Genomic DNA, 19,926 nt, shown 5'->3' with positions numbered 1-19,926 from the left:
GCACCTCAAAACCGTTGCCTGTAGTAATGGATTGTTTATGCTAATTAATTAGTATTGATTTGTACGCACTAACATTCCACCAACCGTATCTTGACCACGCTTGCGATACGCTAACCGGCAACTAGTTAACCCCGTTCGGCTTCCGTATAATTTGCGCACACCCGGCAAAACACTATCGAACACCGGAGCGAACCGAACAAACAACAGCTTAGAATTAAGCTTTTTTTTTTGGCAGTTTACACAGCGCAGATGGAGAGCAACAATGAACAAAATAAAAAAAAAAACAAGAGCATAAATTTTATTCCCGCTGTTAATTAATAGGAATCATTACTTACCCAACCTCCGTTAGCGAAATGCTCCGGTTTGGGATTATGCTAATGATTTTTGGTGATTTTTTGTCTGCCATTTTCTCTCTTTACTCAGATTTATTCCCCAGAGCAGAGGCAGGTTTCATTAGCCAGGTCGATTCTGGGTGGATGCCCGGTGAGACGAATAAAGACATTTATCTTTTGCGATCCGCAATCGTAATTTTCACGTATAAAACAACCGTAAAACTTGCTATTTTCGAAAGGGGTTCCGCAAGTGGATCCTGCTCGAATGTGATAAAGTAGCCATTTTTCTTTTGGCCGTTCCGTTCCATACTGGTCAGGTCCAGGTCATTCTGCTCGCTGGAAGAGTTTTGTTTGATTTCGTAACTAGTTCGTAACCTTACACTGGGCAAATATTAGCATCTTCATAACCGTGCGTGGACCCGGAATGGTCCCAGGTGGTCGTCAATATTGAACCAGTCAACACACACGTTCGTTTGCTTTTCATTCTTTAGAACGGGAACAGATTGTTTGCCGTGCCAATCGGGCCATTTTCAACGCCCTGGAAAGGTAGTTTGATTTTTAGCTTCGTTTGATTGTTCGTGACCTGTTACAGTGCTTAAGGCTTAGGTAAAAAAATGCATTATAATTGCCATGAATTGAGAAAGAAACATCAAAACTGTTAAAAAATAGTTCAAGTTGTATAAATTCCATATATTTTTTAAACACTTTTTTTGCATGGCATCCGAGATTATCCGAGGTAGTTGAACATTTTCAACATGTTTCCAAGTGTCTAATGCTGATGAATGACCAGCAGCAACCCCGTACCCGACAAACATGAGACAAGAGATTAGCTTTTCTAAATACGGAGCTTAAGCGGGGACCGTTTCAACAGATTAGCACCCTAATGAATTCGAGCTGAGCTTTTCCGTTGGCCGGAATGAGCAAAAGTTTGGGCAGGTATTGACAATTATTCTACTGCTGCGTGTGGTGATAAAAGTTTTACACACTCGAAGCATGCCGCTTAGGATAATCCTTTTCGTAAAACGTTTGCTGAAGGATGGTTAGGCAACATGGAAATAACAAAAATGTGTAAAAAGTTGGATGAGAAAAAGGTTTGAACGAACTCTGACATTTCGAAAGTAAAACATTCAAAGATAAATAAAAGAGAGAGTTGTTTGAATTTTAAGGTTTGAAAGCTTACTTAAATTGTAAGAAAATTAATATGACAAATTTTATTACAATTATTTGCATATTTTAATTTAATTACTCCCAAATTTTAATGGTACGAGGTAATTAAATGAAACAGGGTCATTTTGTTTCCAGCTTTGTTTGGAACTGTAAACACTTTTTATATATTAATATTTTGTTAAATACAAAACTAAACGCAATCAATCAAAACTTAATTTCAATTCTTGATGAATTGTGTATATTTTTAACTTCTTTACTAAGGATAATGGCATTGTGCGTAAAGCCATAAGTACAAAGAATTGAAACATGTTTAATTAATTACTTTCATTCCCATCTGCACCACAAATCTGCACCGACTCCACTGTACTGTTCGCTTATCATCTGCCAGATAAGCACTTTGGCGTGGCACAAGCATTTAATACCTCCAGCAAACAGTGTGAAAATTTGGAAAATTTACATTCTAATAAGCTTTCCTTTTTCCCCATTCGTTACAGAATCCAATCAGTTCCATCCAATCTTTACTATCGATGGCACGCAAAATTCGTACTTTTCCCGCTTTCCATCAATTAGCCACAACATTTCCATCAATCACAATCTGCTTAATTAAGCAACGCACCACACGATTCCGCTACGGTACGAACGCTAACACCACACCGTAGCGTAGCGCGTGCGGAAAAACTTTCGGAGCCTTTTCCCAGTATCATGGAAATCAGTGCTGAAATTACTACGGCACGATTTCCCTGCAAACAGCGCGAGCCGTATCGAGACGCGTGGTATTTACAACCCGTGCACCAGGCGATTCAGGCCGGAAAAATGAAGTTCGTTAATCAAAAGCAAACATAATTATCGGTATCCGGAAACAAAACGAACTTTCGATCCTTCACAAACAGCGTATTGCTTTGCGTTTGATTTGTTGAACAGTGGGCACATTAGGAGGCGTAAATTAGATTTATTAACTCAATATATACGGCAAGCAACAGCGCAGGGAGTAACAATTGAGTGGTTGGTTCTATAAAATAAAGATGGATTAAACAATGGAAATGAAACAAATGTTGCAAAATTTGAATTTTTGTCTTAACGATTATAACACATAACTTTATGTGATAAAGAGCAGGAGTTATAAAAAATAGTGTTTAAACAATATTTTGTAATATACAATTATAAATCATTTTTTCCTAAACTTGCCACTACATCTAAATTAACCTAATTCTAACAATAAAAAAGCGAATCAATTATAATATGTAAGGATTGTGAACTGTGCCGTTGAGGAAAGAGTTCGAGCTCAATAGTTTCATTGAGCTCGATGCCTGTGGCGGTGATGGCAGTGTTGCCATCGCTGTCGCTATAATATTGAATTAGTACGCAGTACTATAATTCGATCTAATACACGATTAGATACATCAAGTTTTTAAATGTACTATGTGGGTTCCGAAATGTTTAACAGCCAAACTACGCACGCAGTTAGTCAAGTCGTCAGATTATGGCACAGTGTGCGTTTGCTGTCAAACTATGTGTCAAACTAGTTGTAAGATTGTAGGATGAACTGGTTCATAATTCCTCATAAAGGTTGCTATAATTTCGATATTTTTTTCTGGTTTAGAATTTGCACATAATAAAGCTAATTTCATTTATTGCATCAATTCTAAAACATTAATAAAACACTTTTAAAACTGAAAGTGCTACTCTTGGTGCTATAATAAATGATGCTATAATAATTTACTCTCTCTTGAGATGTTGCTAACTTTAAAACGAATTATAAGAAGAAGTTTATACATCGAGAGTCATTTACTCAAAAGCCAATTAAAAAAAGCCTTGAAATACAGGCAGTGCCCGAGTTTCGCGGTTCCTGTTATTCGCGGTTTTTGGAAATTTGACAGCTGAATTAGTTTATAGCACAAAATCTAAGCAAAAAGTTGCAAAATTGGTCTAAAATAGCTTCCTTTGTCGTATCAAACATTTGTTTTATAGTTTGTTTTAATGAAGTATATCAAAAAGTAGCCTGGTTTGCTGAATAAATTAGGTGCAGAGAAGAAAGTCAACTATCTAACTTTGAAGTATAAACTTTTTTACCCCCAGATTCGACTTACGCGGAAATTTGAGATACACGAATTTTTCCCGGGTTTATAGCGGTCCGCTAGAATAACGTATCTTGTGGACTGCCTGTACAATGTATAAATTAATGGTTTAAATGGTTTACACTAAAACAGTTTATTTATAAAAACTTTATTCGTTTTCACTGAAGATTCGCTAGAGATCTGGAAAATACTAGTGAATAATTTTTCTTTGTTTATGTTCAAATTCTTTAAAATATGGTAATTCATTACTCGAAATTCGATGAAAGCCAATCATTCTCATCTTCCATACCAAACTGTTCCACCTCCGAGGAAGATACTTACTTATTCGGTACACATCCACCGCATCACCACTATACCGAGGCGTTTATGAACTAATTTTCCATTCAAAATGGCAATCATCTAACTTTTCCACACTTTCCACACCGGAAAGCTTCCATTGCCACTTTTGCTTCACCCGCATATAACATCGGTGCATTGTCCTCGAACGACCCGGAAACAATTCAAGCGGAAGAATTTTCCTAAAGAATTTTTGAATGCTTGTGTGAGTTTTGGATCCACTCGTACCCATCGCTACATAGAATGGGCATCCGGTATTATGGTACCGTGCCAGTTGCATCCACATCCGGAATCTCAGCTCCAATTCCCATTTTGCCCCCATATTCCAGCACTAGCTTACCGAGTTATTCCGTTGGGAGTGGAAAGAAATCGGGTTGTTTCAGAGCGAGAATACGTTGCTTTTGCGTATGAGAGGCACAGCTTTATACGCGCTTATGGAGCACGGAAGTGTGGAGTGAAGGGATATTATTAAATTACAAAATCTTTTCCACCTTCTCACATTGCACGTTTCGTGTGATGTGCTTGTTTTATTGCAATGCGGTGTTGTTGTGGTAGTAACAAAAGCAATTTACTGCTCTCGTTTTGGGTTTCCAGGGAAGGGATGGATCTAGCATAAACAATAAGGGTTCATTATCAAAATACTAACTGACAGTTGGATGTCATGTTGGGTAGTGAAGCTGTCTCAATTGATTACTGTTTGTTAACTTGTTATTATTATCAGACCATCGCATATACAGCAAAGGTTATACATTTACACAACTCGTTCTGTTCTACATCCTGGTGCCATAAATCTTCAAAATAGTATTTTCACAATGCCACCATATATTTAGAAGATAAAATTTCACCCTCCCAACTCAGGTAGTCTATATTCGGTCGATAATTTTTAATTTTTGCTGATGGAGAAAATAATTGTTGCAAACGGTTGCGCACTCAATCTACCACGACCCATAAATTGAAGTACCTTTATCGCCCGTCGGTAGCTTTACCGGAGATGCATCGCCACCCGGTAGAAAGCGCATCTAGAGGGAGCACGATCCGGGAGCAATATTACATTCCAACTCAAAACTTCCCGTAGACACGGTTTAAAACCGAGCGGTTTATACCATGCGGGAAGTGTTTGGGCCAACGAAGGAAAAAAAAAACACCCACACACGAAAGCACTGCCAATGGGAGAAAACTACGGAACCGTGAGATTGGCAATAAATTACCTGAACACAATTAGCTCCCGCATTCACGTCAGCCGAGTAGAATTCATTTCACTTATATTCTCAGTTCGTTACTGAGGTTTCCGTGTGGCGAAAGCGTGTATGGCGAGGATGTGCAAGTAGCTGCTGCCTTTTTTTGCTGCTGCATTCATTTTACACAATTTAAGATTTAAACACTCCATTTTCGGTAATGCCCCGCGGGAGCGCTAGAAACAGAATTCATAGCGACGTGCCGCAATAGATCACTCCGCTTGCTCGACGGTGCAATCTGTAACGTGCTGTCAGGTAATGTGCAACCTTAAAGCACAGGGTGCAATCAAGCGCAATGAGTTGGTTGGAATAATGTGAATGTTTGCGAAGATTTCTTTTTAATTTGAAAATTGCTTGCAAGCTGCTACATGTGATTTTGATACGGACAGAATGCAAATGGCATTTGCATTTAAACTAGTAAAAAAGGTACTTAGCATGTCTCTTCATTTGATGAAATTGATTTTGCTGACATGTTTAAAGTTATTTTAGTTTTTTAGTAAAATTAATTAAAAAATCACGCAACTACATAAGGACATGCTATTGAAAAGAGGACAAAGACATCCTATTGCGATTGATACAGCTATAAGGCGTAAAGTATTCTAAATGCCTCAACGGTTGACTGTTTTTAACATTGGCCATCACAATTCTTTTGTTAAGCCTCACCTATTTTGCATAATACTGATCAAGACAGAACTGAAAGAATGACAATATTTTCCCTATTTCCGGTTCACGCTCAAAGATACAGCTCTATGCAGCACTCCTTCGTAAAGAACATTTTAAACGCCTAAAGGTATGCAATATTATTCAACACTAACGCTAGATACGCATCCAACCGTTTTAAGCGCTTTTATTAAATTTATTTTTTATGTATCAATTTAAAAATGATTTTTTTTTAAACTAGAAATATTATTTCTATAATTATGAGAGTTCTTACAGTAGAAAAAATCTGAACATGAATACGGCAGAACTCCAAAAATTTATGTGAATAAATTGCAACGTCCACGCCAAAATGATTGGTCTGGCAGTTCTAGTGTGTAATATTCTTCTTTATGTATTATAACGGTACTGTTAACTTAGGTAGAACTAAATCGCCCATTCCAATTATCGTAAAGCTATCCTAATTAGCAAAACGGCCTGGCTGTCATCCACGAAATACATACATGCCATCCTAGCCATCGTGATTGCATACTGTCTGGCGTTGATATAACGACGTGTACACTAATCCACTTACGTCCTATCTGCTTCAACATATTATCCGACACAGGTGTATAATTTAACCACTCCAAATACGTGCCATTAAATCATGTAAACGTAAAATACCATTTGATATTTTAATCATGTTAATATGCGTTTCTAAGCCAAAAATCAATAATTTATGCCACTTTTCTCAAAGGATTTCCGAAAAAACCATCCTCAAACAGCTGATATGCCACACCTAATCACACACGCGAAAAATAAAAACATTTCGCACAAGTCACGAACGCTAACCAGCGTTGGATTCTGCCATAGTGAACTCACCGTGCTCTACAGCCCGGCCAGTTTGGTGCGAAAGTTGCACGTGAACGCAACACCTTCCCCGGCCCGAGTGTGTCCATTCGGGCAAAACTAATGGCTGCCCAAGTTGGTGCATTGTTTGAAGAATACTGTTCCGAAAGTTCGGTCCATGGTGTACGGTTTTTCGTTGGCAACCAGAGAAGTGTCTGTGTCAAGTACGTTGAAGCAAGCAACGGGGAGGTTTTGAATGATTATTTGTAACATTTTATCATGTACTTCTGTACTTGCTATCTGCAGACTAACGTGGTTGGGTGTGTTCATCCTCTCGCTCGTTGGATGTGGCGTAATGATACAGCAAGCGTACAATAAATGGGACCGCACACCTGTCATCGTAACCCTCTCGGAAGTGCCAACACCCGTGTGGGACATGACCTTTCCCGCCGTTACAATCTGCCCGGAGATAAAGGTACTGAACACGCAGTACAACTACACTCGTGAGTTTGAAACCCTCCAAAGCCAGTGGTACCGGAATAAAGGGAAGCAGAACGGGTCGTATACGGTAACCGAGGAAAGGTGCGTATGCTTCTTCGCCCTATATTAACCTCCGAAGTAAATCATGATATTGATTTGGTAAAAAAAAACGTCAGCATCGGAAAGATGAAAGCCATCATCCATCACTGTTCGGGTATGTACAAGAACGAGAATAACTTTATATTTAACTTCAACCACGTGCCCGAACCGAAGCTGGTCGATTTTCTGAAGAATGTTTCGCTCGACCGCCGGAGCGTGTTTACCATGTGCAGTTCGACCAGCGATGCCCGATGCACCAACTACATGCAGGTGACAGTTACGAACGAAGGCATTTGCTTCTCCTTCAACATGATCTCCCAGCAGCAAATGTTTCACCCGGATGTCCTGCACGACGAGTACAAATATTTGGACCGATGGGATGACGAGGCGCCGGGTGGTGGTGGGGGTGGTGATCCGGACGAACAACTTCTAAAAGTGGCCGGTTCCGGTTTGGATGCTGCCATTGGCTTCAACCTAATCCATTATCCGCTCCAAATTGATACCTCTTGTGTGGTAAGTAATATCGAAACTATTCTCGGGTGGCCGGGTTCGTTTCAATCCCCTTGCCCTCTTCCCGTAAAGCGTGGCCGTGGTTACAAAGTCCTCATCCACGAGCCAACCGTGTATCCCGACCTGTCCAAGCGCAACATACGACTTTCGGTTTCGCAAACGCTTACCGTCGTGCTCAAGCCCAACATTATGATGACCTCACCGGAGCTGTCGAAGTACAGCGCCCAGAAGCGCCAGTGTTACTTCGCACACGAACATCCGTTGCGATTCTTTCGCCACTACAACCAGGACAACTGTGAGCTGGAGTGCTTGACAAACTACACGCTACAGCGGTGTGGTTGCGTCCATTTCTCCATGCCGCATGCAAACGGAACGCGCGTGTGCAAACTGGAGGAAGCCCACTGTCCGGCCGATGCACGCGGCATGCTCTTTATACGCAAGCAGCATCGCAACAGTACGGTAGATTACTTGCAGCAGTGCGACTGTTTGCCGGCCTGTTCCTCCGTACGGTTCGATCTACAGATTACGCAGGATTCCCACACAGAGGAGCGGGAGGTACGCACCTCCATCGAGACGGCGGTGGAACTGCTGGCAAGGCTGCAACTGTAAGTAAATTAATTATTCTATGGCTATTGAACTATGTCTGGGTGTTATGGGGCAACCAGCGAAGCTCTTCAAGAGGTATTGTAATCAAATATTTGTGATGTTTTAACCGGCGCTATAAAATGATAAGTGTCGATAAAATGAATTATGTCCAGAAATTTTTAGTTTCTCTGATTAGTTTGACAAAATTAAAATATTGTTTAAATTGGAACAGTGCTTGGTGACTTAATGTATACAGGTATTTCCCGAAATACTAACTCACTTACTTACAAAGCGCTATATCCGCTTCGCGGTCTTGACGTGTTCCAGGACACTCCTTAAACGCTCACGGTTTCATAACCTCAGTCTTTCCGGCGGACGCATCAACGCCATCACTCCTTCTCAATTTGAACATATCACGCCACCTCAGGCCATGTGGACGACCCAAAAAGGACTTTAGAGGGACTGAGTCCTCCGCTGTCATTCTCATGACGTGCCCACCGGTGCAACTCGTAAAAGCTCGCCATTGTACCATTGTCTCCATTGTCGTTCTACACATACGGCTCCAAAAACACTTCTGAGCATCTTCCTCTCTAACGCGACAAAGTCGCGACTTCGTCAGTTTTAGACAAAAAAATATGGACTTTGAGAGACGTTTGTGAGTACGGGAACTACATAAGTTCAAAGCCTTTAAATCTCAATAGAACTATACAAGTCCCCGAGATTCGCTATAATAGCAGACCGCAACTATTATTTCCACGGATAAAAGGCACTTCATCTTTGTACGTGCAAAAATTTAAGATGAACATGAAAAGTCAACGTTAGAAGAATTCATATGTTTTTAATATTTAAAGTTATTATTTATTAACATAATGGAACATTTTCCCGGGAGTTTACCTGCATAAATTTATAGAAAACACTCAAATTCCTCCCGGGCGAACCGGTTAAACGGTTAAGAAGTCTAAACTCATCTACTAGCTGTCATTTTTTAACTCACGGATAATCCGCCCGCCGGTTAATCAAGCCCGGATAATCGACATTGTACTATACATACAAGTAATCTATCTTGACCAAATAAAAACCCTTGATTATTCTATCTTTTCAGCCCAGTGTACTCAGTGCTTCAGGTGTACTATCAAGACACTCATTTCATACCGGCACAACGATCCGAGCTACACGGGCTGGTAGACTTCTTGGCCAACTGTGGTGGACTGCTGGGATTGTTTATCGGCGTTAGCTTGCTGAGCATAGTGGAAGCAATTTACTACATTGCGGTGCGTCCAATATCGTGTCGAAAGCGTAAAGCGGACACTGGGGAGAGTCGTGAAATTTGCTGAGGGAAAATGAAGGATAATTACTTTATCAAACGATTATTGCTAGGAAAATAGTAAGCAGTCATATTAATTTTTATTTCACGTCCAAAGGGACTTTCTATATAAAAAAAAACCCTAGTAGTTGAAGAATATGCAAAATATTCTGAATCATTTCAGTGTTCTGCATAGAAAACAAAACCATTTAATGTGATTGCATTTAACAGAACGCACTTTTATTAATCCGTTACTTAAATGGAAAAAATCGTTCATAGTGTACCAGCTTGTTGGTTAGTTTATATGCAAATTTTATGCAAACACAATCATCAACTAGAGCAAAACTTGCCTCAGGGGTAGCTGCACATCTGCACCTGTTTTTGCCGGTACGAACAGCTTACGATTATTACGTTACCCACTTCATATAGCTGCTGCAACAAAAATAATTGCTACCTAGTAAGAATAGTCCCGGGAACGCGTGTAAGGACATCATGATATGTAGAAACATGAGCTCGCAGGCATTCACATCAGATATGTTCCTGGCCGGATTCTCGTGCTTAGTCCATCGGTTGCAGTCAGCCGTGCGAGTACATTCTAGTGTCCGTGTCCACATGAGAACCGTTCGCCGAAGATTGCGTCGCTCGGTCAGGGCGGAGGTGTTTCGCGAGTACTGTGCCAACAGTTCCATCCACGGCGTGCGTTACTTCGATCGAGATGAGCGAACATCCTGCGAAAGGTGCATTCCACGTAGAATTACGCAATGCCAGCGTCTTTAACGTGCTCCTGTTGCCGTTTCCATTCGAAAATTCTCACAGATTCTGGTGGCTGGTGGTGTTTCTGCTCTCGATGGCCGGGTGTGGTGTAATGATTTACAAGACGTACGTGAAATGGAACCAGGTCCCAATCATTGTAACCTTTTCGGAGAAAACCACCCCCGTGTGGGATATGCATTTCCCCGCCATTACCATCTGTCCCGAGACGAAGATATCGGTGGCAAAGTTCAACTTTACTGCCGAAGTAAACGATCTGCTGGGAATGTTCCGTTTTGCAAACCGTACAATACGTGAAGATTTGTAAGCATCCAGTACGAATAATACACTGTTGTACACCGTTTTTCAACACTATACCTCTTTTTTATTAGAGTCGGGCAAATTAAAGCTGTTTCGCAACTGTGCAACTTTATGTTTCATGAAATGAACGATTGGTTAAACTACATAAACGGTACGGAAGATAATGTTGTTGGTGTGATGAAAAATTTATCCCTGGCGCGAAAGGAAGTAATCGTAGTTTGCATTTATGGGAATGCGTACACGTACTGTCTAGATTATATAAGCGAAACAATCACGGAAGAAGGTCTTTGCTACACCTTCAATATGAGACCGGAAAGTGAGATATTTCGCAAAGGGGCACTTCACACCGAGTACAACTATACGGAGGATTGGTACACGCGGCATTATTCGCGGCATGTGGCACACGACGAGGAGCTACCACTGTACGCCCGAGGTGCAGGATTGCATGCTGGGCTTATGCTGTATCTAAAGCATTCCAGGGACAACACCGACTATATGTGCACGGTACGTACGAGCCCTTCATTTCGAAGTTTTGGAAATCTTCTTTCACACCTTCTTTCACAGGGATTCTCACAAGGATACAAGGTGATGATACACGACCCGGACGAATATCCGCAGGTTTCGATGCGCAACATGCGCCTACCGCTCGGCAACGAGATCTCCATCGCGCTAAAGCCACAGATGATCGTCACCTCGCAATCTGCCGCCGACTACAGCTGGGAGAAGCGCCAGTGCTTCTTCAACCATGAGCGCCGGCTGCGGTTCTTTCAGATCTACAACCAGCAAAACTGTGAACTGGAGTGTTTAACGAACGTGACCCTCGAATTATGCAAATGCGTGCGCTTCTCGATGCCGCGTGCCAACGAGACGAAGGTGTGTGCGCTATCGATGTGGCACTGTATGAACAGTGCGAAATGGTTTCTGCGCCCAGTGAATCGAGAAGCTCTACAACATCATGAGCATTTGACAGAGATGGTCAAGCGATGTAACTGTCTGCCGGCCTGCAGCTCGGTGCATTACGATGCGGAGGTTACCCAAACTACGCTCGACATGGAAAGTTTCTTGCGAGCACACAAAGATCTCCAACCTGACGCGTTCAACGAGTATGCACAGTTAACCCCTGTTAGCCGGGAATGGTAACGAAATTGTACACATTCTGTTTCAGTTTCATGCTCACTACGGTGGCGATCTACTTCAAGGAGTCGTACTTCATCACATCGAAACGGTCGGAGCTTTACGGTTGGGTTGATTTTCTTGCAAACTGTGGCGGACTGTTAGGACTGTTCATGGGTGTGAGCTTTCTCAGCCTGCTGGAGATATTTTACTTCCTCACAATACGCCCGTTCTCGGCACGCAAGAAAATACACGCTACTGACCAGCGAAAGCCGAACGAGGTGCACAATTCCTTGCTGGCCGTAGTAACGAAAGTTGATTAGGATGATGGAGTGTGTTATTTTAGCGAGCGATACTGCATTCGAAATCAACATCAAGAGCCTCATCAATACCTCTCGTCAGGCAAGGTAATTGCGAATATTGAATTATTTAAGTTTTTTTGTAGATTCATACACGAGTTTGAGTCGGAAGAAAATTTTTTGAAAGTTCATGGCATTGAATAGTCCAATAATTCACCATCTTGCAGGTGTTTTCATTAAAATGGCTTAATAATTGCCCCATCACAACTTAGCTTTGTTACGCAGATAAAATGCAATTTCACGGTAAATAAAGAGCTTCCGAAATAGCACGATGTTTATTTTCCAAGTTTTACTCCGAATTCCACTGAATGGCAAAATACGGTAGGTACCTGTCTATATTAATGTCATGATACCGTCTGCATCTCAATGTGTATCTTCCAAGGCTTCTCAGACAGAAAGAAAGCTACAGATTGGGACTTTCAGTGCATATCCAATAATAATTCCAGTCCAATAGAGTATGGACATCTACAATAGTGAAGTCTCTCAAACATTACTGAGTCTGAGGAGTCTAAGGAATTCATGAGGATTACAAAGATCATCTTTGTTGGCGCTTCTCCCTTATCTTCCATAATCTTTAACCACAATATAGTTGGAAGGAGTACTCCAAGAATTTGATGATGAACTCCCTCTAAGGAACGGTTCCATAATTTTCTGTTTGATATTGTAAGTTTCTTGATTTCGTTACAAAGAAATCTGAAGTTCTACGATCCCAGGACAGGGATAATCACATTACCATAGATAGTTCCAAAAATAACTTCGATCATCACAAGATGATTTCTGAACATTAGCATTTTGTTAAAAACGTCTATTTCCAAGGGCAACCAGAAACTACAGAGTTTAAACTACCGAAACTGACTAGCTTATCAACTGCACGCCTTTCGTTATCGCTTTTCAAACACAATTCGCAACCCATCTTTGGGTTGGTAAACGAATGAACGCGGATCAATAACGAATGGTTTATCGCTCGGCCCAACCGTAACACGGTAGTGTAATAGCAACTTCACCATTGCTAGCTTCACCTGCGCCTGGGCAAACCGCATTCCCAAACACATCCTTGGCCCTTCACCGAACGGCATATATATTGCGCCCGGATGCATCACCTTCCGCTCCGGGCTGAATCGTTCCGGGTCAAACTTCTGCGGTTCTGGATAGTACTTGGGATCCCTAAAAGAAAGTTGCAAAGCCAAATTAGCCCAGTTTTGTATTGGTTTTATAAGCATGAGGCTGCGAAAAAGCGCTCACATGTGTATTGCGAGTATGGGAATTAAGATTGGTGTTCCCTCACGCACGTATATGCTCATATCGTGCCCATTCTCGTCCCGGAATCCTTTGCGCATGATGTACTTCTTGGTGCAAACTTTATGCATCGTTGTTGCTGGTGTGTACATCCGTAACGTTTCGAGCATTACCCAGTCCAAGTACTCCATCTGCTGCACCACATCAAAGTCCAGCTTGCCATCATTGGCAGCGATCTGTTTTCCTATCTCATCGTACAGCTTTTGCTGCATCTCTGGATGTTTGGCAAGCTAAAACAATCACAAATACGGTGTAAACATGTAAAGCTAAGGCTCTAACCGATTGTGACCTACACTGTGCAGGGCAGCGCCCAGTGTCGCGCTGGAGGTTTCGAAGCCCTCGATAAAAGCAGTTAACGCTTGAGCCGTAATTTCCGTTTGGCTGGTGTCTGAAATAATACAAATAGTAAAGATTAATGTAAAATGTGCCAGAGTTAACGAACGGTTCCAGACTCACTATTTTTCTCCCTGTTCTTGAGAAACGATTGCATCAAGTCTTCCGGTAAGGAACCTTCTTGTGCTGTGGCTGATCGTTCGATGATCAGGTTTGCTACCAGTGATCTAATCCATTCGTCCACCTCCTTTAGAAGAAAGCTAAAAATAGTGGCAATACTAATCATCTTCTACTACAGAACTCAAGAATAGCTCAAGTTACTTACGGTGCTGGAATCCACTTTGCAATCGTCGGTAGAAAAACGACCATAAATGTCTTGAAAGTGGCCATGTGTGATACGTCAAAGACTCGCTTTCCAATGCGCCGGAATTCACTCTCCTTTTCCGCAAAACAATCAGCATCGAGGCTGAACGTACAAGCGACCACATTTTGAGTGGTAAAACGTACCGCTACCTTCGGCGTATAAAAATAACCGCCACCACAAGTAAGATTAGGATACATACGAACGAGCTGATAAGTTTATCCAGGTGCTAGTGTTCTTACCTCTTTAGCCTCGAACTCCTGCGCCAAATGACGTCCGATAAATGCTACGAACGCATCGGCTACCGACTGCATGACCGGGAATAGCTGCTTAATCTTCGTGCCGGTGAACGATGGCGTCAGTAAGCTGCGTGATCGCTTCCAGCGCTCACCTCCCACCATGAAGGGATGATTGGCAAGCAGTGGATCGTACTTGGTGTCGATTGGGAAATCATTGTTCGCAAAGCATTCAAAATCGCGCATCAATATGTTCTTCACGAGCACGGGATCTCTCACCATGATGGCGGGTGTGAACATTTTAAAATATCCCACAAACGGTTTGTCTGGATAGGCACTGGAAGCAAAATACACATTACGAACAGATTCTACACAAGCTAGTTGCGGTACTTACTTGTACCAATCGCTAGCCAGCTCACAAATGTGTTTCTTCAGCGTTAGCGTAGGACCCAGGTTTCCCGTCACCAGGGAAGGTTTCGGATATGGCACTCCTTCTATCTCCCAAAACTTGTAGTTATGTTTCACCAACCAGTAGAGAAGCCCCACAAGCGCAAACACGGCCACCGCTACGAGCGGATTGTAATAAAACAGCCCCGATAAAAGCAAACTGGTCACAAACATCATGCAGCGGAGTCTAAACACAAACTGAGCGTAACGTTCACGAACGCCGGTTACGTATGCGCTTAATTTTTGCGACCATACCGCCCGGTACATATACTGACTTGGTCGAATATTCCGTGTGATATAAATAGAACAATTGATAACAATGAAAACACAATCTCCATATATTATCGCTACGCATTTGATTAATTGAAGGTTATGATAAGGGATTGAAAACAAAGCCATGCTACGAATTACGGTTGGTTTTTTTTTTATTCCGCAGCCCATTGCACGCAAGTTGCGTTCAAAAATGGGCGATGTTTGAATTTTGAAATTTTATTGCAATGTTCTAATTTGAGCATTTCTAACTTCCAGGTTTAATGTAATAACAACTTTAAATTTGCATTATAATCAATAATACCAAACCATTACAATTGTAAAGAGTTCTGTACATCCTTAAATTCGATTTCAAACGGTCAACTCAAATACCATCCAAGCCTACAATTGTGGAAGAACTGAACTGCGTAATCAAAACGCAATGCAGTACCAGAGCAAAACACACAACGGGTTCCCCTGCTATTCGTGATTTTTTTCATTTCTTGAATGATTTCATTTTCTATTACTGATTAAATATGCCGCTAATATAGAAATAATTTTTTTCAAAATCGTATCATAACGAAATACCAAAGTAAAAAGGTTGTATGAATTAATAACAAACCAAAAATAATCAAATTTGTCAAATAAAATTTTCCGTTGACGTCCCACTGTGCGTACGGTTTGTTGTGATTTCGTTCGCCGAATGTTTTCGTGCTCCACCAGCTGATTGTTTCGTGTGCAAATTGTAAATTTGGTTCGATTTTGGTGCATCGTAGATATTAATTAGTGCAAATCAACAACGTTTTGGTGCTTACGCAAACGAGCTTAAAATAGAATTAGTGTTGTTAATTGCTTGGTACTGGTAACGTGGGTTTCCCGATTGTATGCTGCTGGCGAATCATTGCTTGTGGTGAGTCATTTACAGACACATGTTTTGCAATAAGCCATTCGGAGTGTAAAAAAGAATAGTTAGTGTCTAAAATTATGCAAACAAAATATGCATCTTCCCTTCATTATAACTTTCAAACACAGCGTTTACTTTGCTGTGAGTGGAGAACGTTCTGCTTCAAGCGAAACGCAGGCACAAACGAAACCTTTCCCTCATTAGGGAAAGCATAAAGCATTCTTATCGGGGTTTTTACTGAACCACATCCTTGCCTCTCGGTTATCCTGCGATCGGAGGGCTTTTTTTATGATGCCGCTTCACGTCACCCAATCCACCGCGATCAAACGCTTATCGATCGGAGAAGGAATACGCAAACGGAATGAAATGTGAAATGTGGGTTTCTCCGATTCTTCGCCGATCGTTCATTTGCGCCATTGTCTCGTGCGTGTTCGATCGGCACCAACAAAGGTAAAGCGAAAGAAGAAAGGGATCAAAAAGTGCATCGATCGGAAGCGCAGACACCATTGGCTGTGTTTTTTTTTTGTCGGTCCGTTAAAATGCATGTTCTGTTCCTTTTTCTTTCGGGGCGTAATTCGTTCTTTGCCGAGACACACTGCCATGTGTGCCTGGAAGGTAATGCGATGCTTGAGTGAACAGGAAATGGACGGTCAATAAAAATTGAAACGTACGATAAATGCATATTATTTGGGACAGCACCAGTACACTGGACCGGAAGTGCAGTGCAGACGTGACGATGGCGGTTCCATTTTACGACGGGAATGGTTAAGGTCACTCGGTGAATTTTTTGTTTCGTTTTCTATATTGGAGTTATCTCACAATAATTGTTTTATTTTAAATTTTTAGCCAACAGTTTTTTATCTTACGAATTGTGGAATAAAAACACCGGGAACGTATGAACGGGTTCACTGAATCCAAGAAGGTTAAACTAGGCCGAATGAGGCACCACACCTTTTCGCAGATAATCAAAATAACGGAACCGAACCCATTTAGGGCAAATTATCACAAAAACGCGCTAACCACAAATTGAACTGTCACGATATGACGGTATGACTCCAATTCCATTGCAAACAGTTCGCATCCGCACCATTTATCCGATACCGATCGATCGCGCCATTCGTTACGATGCTTCACAGTAAGCAAATAGTAGCCACCATCGAGAGGCGATGCACTGCACACCGGTGTGGATCTGGTTGGTTGATTGTGGGCAATTTGTTGTGGCCCGTGACGACCATCATTTGCTTTGCCCTCCATCGATCCTACCGTCAACTATTCCGAGCCCTGTACGACCTTGTGCACCTTGCTGTAGAATGTGGATGACGGTACCAGTACCAAGTGACGACTTGAAAGCTTTCACGGTGAGTTCAAGATATCACTCGAACTCTTCAGCATACGGCACCCACCAAGCCACTTTCATCGGTGAACGTAACACTCCAACCGCCTTGTCCGAGCCGTTATTTCCATTCCGAATCGAGACGAACTTCAAATTATGTTCCCTGACGATTGTTCAGCGTGATAACACCACGCTCACACAATCCCCGACATTTTGGTCTGGATGGATGGTCGGGATCAGAATGGAATCGGAGGAGTTTTTTTTTTCCTTCCTCTCTCCCACCACATAATAATCCATCGCGGCCAAACAATCTGCTCCTTGCGCGGAAACAATCAAGGCCACGAAAGGGTAAGGATATCCACCGTCATTACAAGCGAATGTATGTTCTACAACGTGCTTCTCTTCTTTCAGTGCAATCGACACGGATGTAAATCATTTGGCCACCGGATCGGAGAGATCATCTGGAACCGTCCGGTTGGTAAATTATACCCGACGTAAAATTATCACCTCATTCACAACTGAAGTGCAATTTGCATTTTTGTCTTACCACTTGCTTGATTGTGTCTTCCAAGAAAAAAAAAACACTATGAAGTTGGCACTTTCATTCGGTGGTTTGGTTGGGATTTATGGTTTTTATATAGATTTCTTTAAAATATTTCTTTTATTTACACAAAACTTCTACACATTGAGGAAACATTCCAACATGCATTAATAGTACGGTCAAGAACGACCGGTTTTTGTTTTGTTTGTGTTGGAACCATGCTTCTCGATGGCATTTTTGAACAGTTCTCCAGCTCTAGCATGCTTGAAACAATGAGCCTTTTCACGAGCAAGCGTTTATCGTTTGTTGTTGCGATCTTGGTGGAATCGTTTGCGCTAAGTGTAGAAACAACATTTGTCCTGTGATGGTACGCACTGCTAATACAGGTGGCAAGTGTTCTCGCTGCTTCAACAAAGCACTGGAGCATAGAATGTTTCTCTTTTTTATATTCATTTGGTTTTTTTTTACGGTAATTTTTTACTGTGGTTGATGATGTTTTAGTGGTGTATCAACACGGTGATTCATATTTAACCTTTTAAAGATCCAATTGTACTTTGGTTGTTTGTGTGATAGTTCAAAATTCTTTATTATATTATACAGCAAAAGGTTAACATTTTAACGAAATGACCTATACTTGTTTACTTAATATTGTGGTTAGATTGAAATATTGATTTAACATCTTTAGTTTTATATTTTCAAATGAATCTTTTGTTTTGCCAACACAGCATCACAAAATCATGATGATGTATTTTTATTGCTATTTTAGTTGTCCGATTCTCATCGTTTTTGTATGTTTCAATGTATTCAATGTATACATTAATTTCTCCTTTTTTTGTAAATGGTAATTTACTTGGCTAAAATAATTTCTGTTTCTATTTTTCCAGATTATTCTTTCCGATTATTCTGAAAATTTAGACTTCTTATTAGTTTAGTGTTGTTGTTATTGTATCTGCAATAGAATTCTCATTCTCAATTCATACATGACTCATAATTTTAATCACTTATCTTAATTTCTTTCCTCCTCATTATCTCGTATATTATCTTCTTATATTTTATAATTATCGAAAAAGGTTGTAATCACTTGGTAAATAATAATAATAATAATAATTCAAGCCACTAAACAGTTGCACAAATGCAATACAATATCTCTTATGTTAACCGCTTCTGAGCATTTCTGATAAATCATTAGCTTCATAAGGTCCAATTGCTAAAAATAGAGAGGCGAATTAAATGTTTGGCCATACGGAAGCAACTCATAATAAATGATGTCTCGACTGTCCCACCAAATACACAGCAGAAGCTTTCAGTTCGTTGGTCCATTATTACAGCTCTTTTAACCTCGATAGTTCTAACACAGTATTGTCCTTTCCATTTTCTCATCCCCAGTCAACATGCTTTCAAGAAATTGGTTTGAAACTATTTTATGATTAATAGTTCCCGGACGATGGTACGACAACTAACATGCTGATCAAATGTTCGTAGTTTTTACGTAATTTTATCGATATTTACGACAATAATAGTGGATTTCTTTTTCTCCAAACTAATATTTGGTGTATGTTTAGAGTTTTGCGGTCGCTTTTTATTATTTTTTTATTTACCTTTGTACCATAATCATTCAATGTTTATTGTGCGAGCTTTTACTCATTTAACATATCCTTTTGTATACCTTCATCTTATCAATATATTTAGCTTACACTGGTCGTTATCAGTTTTTAATGATAATATGGTAAAACCCTGTTTGGGACATTCAAAAACGAAGCGAATTTCCCTACGCCCCAACTCCAACCAATCTCAAATCAACCAACCCCAGTCCCATCGCCGATAAGCCGTAAATCCGACCCGAACTGGTAAAGCCGGCGAAAATATCCATTAATCTGGCCCGGCACGGAACGACCAACCGACCACGTCTTGATTGTGTGCGTTCGTGCACCTACCAAAAAGGGTTCTCGGGTTCGTCGTGGCCGAGGAACCGTTTCCGAAAGTCGTCGGTGTGCGTGCGTTTGTGGAAGCGTTCGGTGAAGTATTCCAACGCTTGGAAGCTTTCGCTCCGCTCAGTCGCAGTCCGATACTGTTCCG

At 41.1% G+C, this 19,926-nt stretch overlaps 3 protein-coding genes across 3 annotated transcripts; 2 read left to right on the top strand and 1 right to left on the bottom strand.

Moving 5' to 3' along the window:
• The first annotated feature begins 1,396 nt into the window (after positions 1-1,396).
• Positions 1,397-9,638, top strand: LOC128718679 (pickpocket protein 28-like). The gene is made up of 6 exons (XM_053812299.1): positions 1,397-1,423; positions 6,676-6,854; positions 6,937-7,212; positions 7,287-7,722; positions 7,792-8,324; positions 9,407-9,638. The coding sequence occupies exons 1-6, from the start codon at positions 1,397-1,399 to the stop codon at positions 9,636-9,638; spliced, it is 1,683 nt and encodes a 560-aa protein (XP_053668274.1).
• A 581-nt stretch (positions 9,639-10,219) lies between these two features.
• Positions 10,220-12,114, top strand: LOC128708065 (pickpocket protein 28-like). The gene is made up of 4 exons (XM_053803022.1): positions 10,220-10,344; positions 10,424-10,681; positions 10,750-11,781; positions 11,844-12,114. Exons 1-4 carry the CDS (start codon positions 10,220-10,222, stop codon positions 12,112-12,114), a joined length of 1,686 nt encoding a protein of 561 aa, XP_053658997.1.
• A 917-nt stretch (positions 12,115-13,031) lies between these two features.
• LOC128710350 (probable cytochrome P450 6g2) lies at positions 13,032-14,997 on the bottom strand. The gene is made up of 7 exons (XM_053805403.1): positions 14,771-14,997; positions 14,383-14,713; positions 14,105-14,292; positions 13,903-14,039; positions 13,740-13,834; positions 13,393-13,676; positions 13,032-13,314 (listed from the first exon to the last, which is right to left on the bottom strand). Exons 1-7 carry the CDS (start codon positions 14,995-14,997, stop codon positions 13,032-13,034), a joined length of 1,545 nt encoding a protein of 514 aa, XP_053661378.1.
• Between the last annotated feature and the right edge of the window lie 4,929 nt (positions 14,998-19,926).

This window comes from Anopheles marshallii, chromosome 2 (genome assembly GCF_943734725.1).
Source record: "Anopheles marshallii chromosome 2, idAnoMarsDA_429_01, whole genome shotgun sequence".
NCBI classification, from domain to species: Eukaryota; Metazoa; Arthropoda; class Insecta; order Diptera; family Culicidae; genus Anopheles; species Anopheles marshallii.
This window is presented reverse-complemented; position numbering and strand designations above follow the sequence as displayed.